Source organism: Gekko japonicus, unplaced genomic scaffold (assembly GCF_001447785.1).
Source record: "Gekko japonicus isolate JY-2015 unplaced genomic scaffold, Gekko_japonicus_V1.1 scaffold3998, whole genome shotgun sequence".
Classification (NCBI taxonomy): domain Eukaryota; kingdom Metazoa; phylum Chordata; class Lepidosauria; order Squamata; family Gekkonidae; genus Gekko; species Gekko japonicus.
In genome coordinates, this window is record NW_015168783.1 from 69232 (window position 1) to 78095 (window position 8864).

At 54.4% G+C, this 8864-nt stretch overlaps 1 protein-coding gene across 1 annotated transcript in view; it reads right to left on the reverse strand.

Annotated features, from left to right (window-relative positions):
• RGP1 (RGP1 homolog, RAB6A GEF complex partner 1) overlaps window positions 1–6663 on the reverse strand; it is an 18236-nt gene extending 11573 nt beyond the window's left edge. The window contains exons 1-4 of the mRNA XM_015415697.1: window positions 6515–6663; window positions 5535–5618; window positions 4548–4697; window positions 4311–4457 (exon numbers count right to left, since the gene is read on the reverse strand). Of these exons, the coding sequence (XP_015271183.1) occupies window positions 4311–4457; window positions 4548–4697; window positions 5535–5618; window positions 6515–6647 (514 nt within the window). The 5' untranslated portion in view covers window positions 6648–6663. The remainder of the gene's footprint in view (window positions 1–4310; window positions 4458–4547; window positions 4698–5534; window positions 5619–6514) is intronic.
• Window positions 6664–8864: the final 2201 nt, after the last annotated feature.

The window sequence follows — 8864 nt, forward strand, 5'->3', positions numbered from 1 at the left end:
ACCAAGGTTTTAAAAGGGGGGTTATATTTACTTATTTTAAGAACATAAGAACATAAGAGACGCCAATGTTGGATCAGGCCAAAGGCCCATCCAGTCCAACACTCTGTGTCACACAGTGGCCAGAAATACCAGTGCCATCAGGAGGTCCAGCAGTGGGGCCAGGACATTAGAAGCCCTCCCACTGTTGACCCCCCCCCCCAAGCACCAAGAAGACAGAGCATCACTTGCCCCAGAGCCCCTAGCTATACCTTGTGGCTAATAGCCACTGATGGACCACTGCTCCATATGCTTATCTAATTCCCTTTTGAAGCCGTCCATGCTTGTAGCACCCACCACTTCCTGTGGCAGTGAATTCCATGTGTTAATCACTCTTTGGGTGAAGAAGGCACCATGCTGAGGATAAGGGGAATGTGCCCTCAGAAGGGACCTCTTCCCCAGCTGGTGAGCGGCTCTCCTTTTGCACCAAGGAACCATCCCTGAGCAGGGTGGGAGGGGGGCTCTTGGTAGTGGGTGATTCGATCCTTAGGCAGGTAGACAGCTGGGTGGCGAACCCGCGTACTGACCGTATGGTGACTTGCCTGCCTGGTGCGAAGGTAGCGGACATTACGCGTGTTTTAGATAGGCTGGTAGATAGTGCTGGGGAGGAGCCAGTGGTCGTGGTGCATGTCGGCACCAACGATGTGGGGAAATGCAGTCGTGAGGTCCTGGAGGAGAAATTTAGGCTGCTGGGCAGGAAACTTAGGTCCAGGACCTCCAAGGTAGCCTTCTCAGAAGTGTTACCTGTTCCACGCGCAGGGCCGGAGAGACAGGCAGAGATCAGGAGTCTCAATGCGTGGATGAGACGATGGTGTAGGGGGGAAGGGTTCAGGTTTGTTAGGCACTGGGATACTTTTTGGAACAAGAGGGAGCTGTACAGGCGAGACGGTCTCCACTTGTCCCGAGAAGGAACCAGGCTGCTGGCACTTAAAATCAAAAAGGTGGCAGAGCAGCTTTTAAACTGAATATTGGGGGAAAGCCGACAGGAGATGAAAAGTCTCTGGTTCGGGTTGGCTCATCTGAGAGAGGTGAGGGGGTACCGGTTGCTTTTCTACAGGGAGGTGGATTGAAATTGTCCACAGAGGCCATGGCTGGTGACATGGACTGCCGGACAACGACTCGAGATAGCAAGAGGAAGGATGCAGGCTTAACTTGTAAGGGAAATTACAGCTGTTTCTATACAAATGCTAGAAGTGTCCGAGGTAAAATCGGGGAGTTGGAGTGCTTGGTGTCGGAGGGAAAAATAGACATTGTGGGTATTTCTGAAACTTGGTGGGATGAGGAAAATCAGTGGGACACAGTGATTCCCGGTTATATATTATATCGGAAGGATAGGGGGGGAAGGGTTGGAGGTGGGGTAGCTCTGTATGTCAGAGAGGGTATAAAGTCTAGAAAGATTGAGAGGCTAAGTGAATTGGATTCGCTTCTGGAAGTTCTATGGGTTGAAATAGGGGGGCCAAAAGGAAACTTAACACTGGGAGTTTGTTATCGCCCACCAGATCAAAAGATAGAGGAGGATTATAAAATGATGAATGCCTTAAAGATAGCAACTAGACAAAAACACTGTGTAATAATAGGTGATTTTAACTACCCACACATTGATTGGGTCAATATGTGTTCTAGTCGGGAAAAAGAGATTGAGTTTCTAGACACTCTAAATGACTGTGCTATGGAGCAGATGGTCACGGAACCTACCAGGGGAGAGGCGATCCTTGATTTGGTCCTAAGTAACACTCAAGACCTGGTGAGAGATGTAAAAGTGATTGCACCGCTTGGAAACAGTGATCATAATGTTGTTGAGTTCATCATTTGTACAAATAGAGAATTGGCCAAAAAGACTCACACAACCATTTTTAACTTTAAAAGGGGTAATTTCTCTGATATGAGGGGACACGTGGGGAGGAAACTGAAAGGAAAAGTAGAAAGGGTCAAAACAATTGGGGAAGCTTGGGATCTATTTAAAACTACGATCCTAGAAGCTCAAAAAATATATATTCCGCAGGTTAGGAAAGGCACAAACAGGTATAGGAAAAAGCCTGCATGGTTAACAAACAGAGTAATGGAGGCTGTAAAAAGTAAAAAGAATTCCTTTAAGCAGTGGAAAGCTAGTCACAGTGAGGCTGATAAAACGGAACACAGGCTATGGCAAATAAAATGCAAGTCTGAGGTCAGGCAGGCAAAAAGGGAATATGAGGAGCATATAGCAAAAAACGTAAAAACCAACAATAAAACTTTCTTCAAATACATTAGAAACAGGAAACCAGCCAGGGAGGCAGTGGGGCCCTTGGACGACCAAGGGGTAAAAGGAGTATTGAAGGATGATAGGGAAATGGCTGAGAAGCTAAATGCATTTTTTGCCTCCGTCTTCACTGTGGAAGATGAGAAGTGCTTGCCCACTCCAGAACCACTGATTTCAGGAGGGGTGTTGGAAGACCTGAGTCAGATTGAGGTGATGAGAGAGGAGGTCCTAAAACTGATAGACAACTTAAAAACTGAAAAATCACCAGGCCCAGATGGCATACATCCGAGAGTTCTGAAAGAACTCAAATGTGAACTTGTAGATCTCCTGACAAAGATATGTAATCTTTCCTTAAAATCTGCCTCCATTCCTGAGGATTGGAAGGTAGCTAATGTCACTCCCATCTTTAAAAAGGGTTCCAGAGGAGATCCGGGAAATTACAGGCCAGTCAGTCTGACGTCGATACCGGGTAAATTGGTGGAAACCATTATTAAGGAAAGAATTAGTAGGCACATAGATGAACAAAACCTATTGAGGCAGACTCAGCACGGTTTCTGTAAGGGAAGATCTTGTCTCACTAACCTGTTAGTGTTCTTTGAGGGGGTGAACAAACATGTGGACAAGGGGGATCCAATAGATATTATTTACCTTGACTTCCAGAAAGCTTTTGATAAAGTTCCTCATCAAAGGCTCCTAAGTAAGCTCAAAAATCATGGGATAGAAGGACAAGTCCTTTTATGGATCAAAAACTGGCTAGTTCATAGAAAACAGAGAGTGAGTGTAGGTGGGCAATTTTCTCAGTGGAGGGTGGTAAGCAGTGGGGTACCGCAGGGATCAGTACTTGGTCCACTGCTTTTTAACTTGTTCATTAATGATTTGGAGATGGGAGTAAGCAGTGAAGTGGCTAAATTTGCGGATGATACAAAGTTGTTCAGGGTGGTGAAAACCAGTGAGGATTGTGAGGCACTCCAAGGGGATCTGTCAAGGATGGGCGAGTGGGCGTCAACATGGCAAATGGGGTTCAATGTGGCCAAGTGCAAGGTGATGCACATTGGAGCCAAAAATCCTAAATATAAATACACATTGATGGGGTCTGAACTGGCAGAGACTGAGCAAGAGAGAGATCTTGGAGTTGTAGTGGATAACTCACTGAAAATGTCGAGACAGTGTGTGACTGCAATAAAGAAGGCCAATGCTATGCTGGGGATTATTAGGAAGGGTATTGAAAACAGATCAGCCAATATAATAATGCCCCTATATAAATCAATGGTGAGACCTCATTTGGAATACTGTGTGCAGTTCTGGTCACCACATTTTTAAAAGGATATTATAGCTTTGGAAAAAGTGCAGAAAAGGGCAACTCGAATGATAAAAGGGTTGGAACACTTTCCCTATGAGGAAAGGTTAAAGTGCTTAGGGCTCTTTAGCTTGGAGAAAAGACGACTGAGGGGTGACATGATCGAGGCTTATGAGATTATGCATGGGAAAGAGCAGGTAGAGAAAGAGGTACTTTTCTCCCTTTCTCACAATACAAGAACTCGTGGGCACTCCATGAAACTGCAGAGCGGTCGGGTTAGAACGGATAAAAGGAAGTACTTCTTCACCCAAAGAGTGATTAACACATGGAATTCACTGCCACAGGAAGTGGTGGGTGCTACAAGCATGGACAGCTTCAAAAGGGAATTAGATAAGCATATGGAGCAGAGGTCCATCAGTGGCTATTAGCCACAAGGTATAGCTAGGGGCTCTGGGGCAAGTGATGCTCTGTCTTCTTGGTCCTTGGGGTGTCCTGGCCCCACTGCTGGACCTCCTGATGGCACTGGTATTTCTGGCCACTGTGTGACACAGAGTGTTGGACTGGATGGGCCTTTGGCCTGATCCAACATTGGCGTCTCTTATGTTCTTATGCCCAGAGTACTGGCCGGTCGGCAGAAGGCCCCTGCGGTCAGCCACCAACACCCCCCCCCCCGCACACACACACACCAGGGGGGGCTGGGAAGCAGGAGAGGAGGGGCTGTGCCAGAGAAAGACCTACGCAGGCTGCGCCGAGACGTGGCCACCATCAGCAGCTCCGTGGCCAGGTCAGCCAGCCGGGAATCCTTCTTGGACCCCTCCTCGTCCTCCAGGAAGGGATTGGAGGGAGCCACGGCCTCGTCTTGGGGGAGCTGATAGTCCTGGAGTCCTGCGGAGGAAGGCCCGGCATCGTCAAGGGCAGGCCCGGGCGGGCGGCCCCCCCACACCCAACCCCCCCCCCAAGGCAAGCGAGGGTTACCATGCAGCACCAGGACGCGGAAGGGGACCCGCAGGAGCTGGATGGGCGAGTTGACCCGCTGGCAGCCGATGGTCAGCTTGTAGACGTACTTCACCGCCTGGCCCCGGAAGGAGGGCGGCCCGTCCACCGGCAGCGTCTCACAGTAGGAGTCTGGGAGGAAGAGACCAGGGCACACCCCCCCCCAGGGGCTTTGAGTGGGAGGGGAGGGGCTTCTATGCTGGCGAGCCACGTGGAGCTGACCTGGGGCTGTGGAAGGGACTCCCTGCACCCACGAGGATCCAAGGAAGCCTCCAGAGGCAGGGGCACTCCACCTCTGGGCACCAGTGCTAGGAGGCAGCCCTTGGTCCCTGCGACCTCCGCGGCAGCTGCTCGGCCCTTGCGCTTCAAGCAGGAGGCGGGCCTGAACCACACAGGCCAGAAGAGAGTGCGGGCGGGACCGGGACCTTCCTTGGAGGGGAGGGTGGGACACAGACCTTTAAAGGACAACGCTCCATGGGGGAGCGGGGGTGTTGCCCCCCTGTATCACAACACACACACCCCTTTCTGACTCCCTCCCTGTGGACCCCAGTCATGCCTTATAGGCTGTTATCTATTTTATTTCTTTCGGGAAAAATTTGTCATTTGAACTCTCAATGCAGTGCGCAAAAAAAGGACACATCACCCCCCCCCATTCAAATGCCAGAGGCCATCGCAGGGAGCCGGGTACGACTCCTCAGGGAGGGGGCTCCAAGCGGAGTCTCCCAGAAGGCCTTCGCCTGCCTCGGACGCACTCTGGGGGGGGGGGGGATGAATGCTCCAGCATGCCAGGCTCTTTCGTCTTCAGCGATGGACAACTGGGAGGGGAATGGCTGCGCTTACCCCCCCACACACACACACACAGACACACACCCAGCTGTGCGGCTCCCGGGCCAGACCAGCCCAGGACTTGGTGCTCCCCCACCACCACCAGCAGGCCCCACGAAGCAGGGAAGCGGGGGGGGGGGGGACAGGTTTTGGATTCGCCGGGATCCAGCCGTAAGTCGCAGAAGAGGATCTTGGGAGGCGTCGACAGGATGCACTGGCCCCGCTCCCCTGTCAAGAGAGGCACGCCGTGGGCACCCTGCCCCAGCCCCCACCCTGGCCTGTGGGGCGCGCCAAAGACCCTCTCTCCCCCCCGGGCACCCCTGCCCCACAAGGGCTGGCCATCAACTTCCACAGCGCCAAGAAGGCCTCTCCTGGGCATGCGGGGGTGGTGGTGGTGGTGGTCAGGCCCTGTATAAGTTTTCTCCAGACACAGGGAGGGCTTGTCAGGGGAGAAACTCTACGGTGGGGGAAGCCATTTGGCCCCCTGGCCCCCGTCACCCGCCACGCTTCAGCCATGTCCGGAGCTGCGGACGGGGACATGCATGATCCTGAAGGGCGCCCCGAGGCTTCTTCTTCTTCAAGCCGCCGAAGGAGGCCGGGCCCGCCACAAGAGGGCCGCCACGTGGGCCAGACCCAGCGCAGAACCCCAGAGATAGGCACGGCCTGCTCACGCACCAGCCGAGGGTCCCGGGGGGCGTGGGGACTGCAGGTGCCTGCCCTGCAGGAGCTGGACTCGCCCGTGCCCTGCCTCCCCTCCCCCCAGGCGTGTGCGTCCACCAGGGAGCCCTGCGGAGTCTGTGCCGCTCGCCTGGCTGTGTGTCGGGTGAGGAAGCAGAGGAGGAGTGCGGGGCGCCCCGGCTTCTGGGCAAGGCTGGGCAAGTGCTGACGGGAGAACATCCCGGAGTGCACCGCCCTTTGGTGTCAAGAGAGACACGGTGGCTGTTTTGAGGACTGGAACCATGAATATTCATTCCGACGGCGGCTCAGGAGCCTCCCGGAAAGCGTCGTGCAAACAGCAGGGTGGGGGCTCCAACCGTTCCCATCCATCAGGCGCGCCGAGCCCCACCCATTCCCAGACAGCCTTTGCCCTCGTCCCGGCCGGCCGGCCCTCTCTCGCCACTCACCTCTGTTGGGGACAAAGACGGTCTCACTCTCGGCCTGCACGTCCTGCCGGCTGGTGTCTGGGGGGGGCAGGGCCACGCGGCTCTCGCTGGCGTGGAACTGGCAGTGGATCTGCGCGCTGGCCCAGGCCAGCATCTCACTGTGGGGTGGGGTGGGGGCACAGAAAGCAGAGCAGGTGGGTGAAAAAAAAGGCCCGGGCAGGAGGGGAACAAAACCACACAGGCACTGGAGTGGGAATTAAAAGAAACAAAATAAATAACCAAAATCACCCCCCCCCCCCCCCCCCCCCCCCCCCCGCCACAACAATTCCAAATGACGGAGAGCTGCGCCTCCCGCCTTGCCCTTCAAAGGCTGCCCACTCTGCCCTCTGGGTGGCACAGACCCAGACGGTCCTCCGGGCTCTCGCCTGTGGTTCATCCAGCCCAGCCCAGCCCAGCCCAGCCCAGCTCCCCCCCCCCGGCAGCCCTGGGGCTGGGGTCTCTCTGTTCTCGGAATGCCCCGGAAGCAAATAAGATGAATCTCAGTGGGGATGAATGTAAAGTTCTGCATTTAGGTAGGAAGAATCAAATGCATAGTTATTGGTGGGGGGAGACTTGTCTTGGGAGGGGTCTTCGCAGACCCTACACCAAACACGAGTCAACAGTGTGATGCGGTTGCTAAAAAGGCAAATGCTATTTTGGGCTGTATCCACAGAAGCGTAGGGTCCAGATCACGCAAAGTGAGGGTACCGCTTTTACTCTGCCCTGGCTAGGCCTCAGCTGGAGTCCTGTGTTCAGTTTGGGCCACCACAACTTAAGAAGGATACAGACAAGCTGGAGGGACCTGTGTCCAGAGGAGGGCCACGGAGAGGGCGAGGGGTCTGGAGACCCAGTCCTGCGAGGAAAGGTTGAAGGAGCCAGCCGGGTACGTCCAGCCTGGAGAGGAGGCGACCGAGAGGGGATAGGCTGGCCCTCTTCAACTATTTGAAGGGCTGGGGTCACAGAGAGTTAGACTCGACTGTGTGACTGAACAGCAACAACGGGTTGAAATTAAATTGGAAGAGTTTTTGGCTAAACATGAGGAAGGATCCTCAGTGGAACAGGCTTCCTTGGGAGGTGGTGGGCTCTCCTCCTTTGGAGGTTTTCAAACTGTGGCTAGATGGCCCCATTGGACAGCAATGTCGATTCTGTGAATTTAGGCAGATCACGAGAGGGAGGGCAGGAAGTGTTGCCTGCCTCAGTGCTTAGTTCTCGTCGCCTTTTCTTACACGCCCAGGGAAATGCTGATCGCCACTTTGGGGTCAGGAAGCAATTTTTCTCCAGGCCAGTTTGGCTGGCGATCCTGGAGGATTTTTGGTCATCTTCTGGGCGTGGAACAGCGGTCACTGGGGGTGTGGAGGGGGGGATTTGTGAGTTTCCTGCATTGTGCAGGGGGGTTGGACTAGATGACCCTGGCGGTCCCTTCCAGCTCTATCATTCTATGATTCTGTTTCCATGCCAGGCAGGCAGCTGGCAAGAGGCACGCTGCCTACGGAGGAGTGCCACAAACCCCAAGGCCTGGGCAGACACACACAAGAAAGCAGACTGCTGCTTATTTTAAAAAGGCTTCTAAGGCTTACTGAGGGTTCAATTAATTTTAAAAGTTTATTAAATAGCCAGTATGCTACTCTAAAACCCTACAGCAAGAAAATGAGAAAGACTCGCTCAACTGTCTAACCCGTTCAGAGCATGCGTCAGACGGCACAACCCTGGCGTTCCAAAGTCACAGGCCAAAGCTCAGAAATTCCCCACGCTGCTCCCAGCTGCAATGCCAGCAGAACAGAGCTTGGGCCTTCTGTCCATCCGGGTTCCGGCTAGTCCAACCTTCCTTCGGGCCTTAGCCGAAGTACATATTTTGGCCTAACAGCCTCGGGGGTAAGGGTGACACCCAGTCAGGGCGCCCCCCCCCCAAAGCAGCCTCTAGGAAATGACCTCATCGCCCCCAGCTCTCCTCCTTCATCCTGCAGGCAGGGCAGCAGTTCTCCGGAGAAGCTCCGGCCTGGAAAATTAGAAGAAACTGTATGGCCTGAGAGACCGGCCAGGAGCACCCGCAGGGTGAACCAGGCCCCTTCCGAGTCTCACGCTGGCCCTCGAGAGGAGGGGGAGGAGGAGGAGGCGGGGGGGGGGAGCTGTGCCTCACAACAAGGAGTCCTTCAGCACCAGCTGGTGCACAGGCACCCTGGCTCTGTGTGGGGGGGACGACGACACACGAAGGCCGCTGCAAGACAAAGCGCATCATGCATTGGCTGAGCAGAGGGAGAGTCTCCTTCTGTAGGAGAGGCATGCCCGGGCCACCCGGTGTTTGGCCAGAGATCCGGCAGCCAAAGGGGGGGGG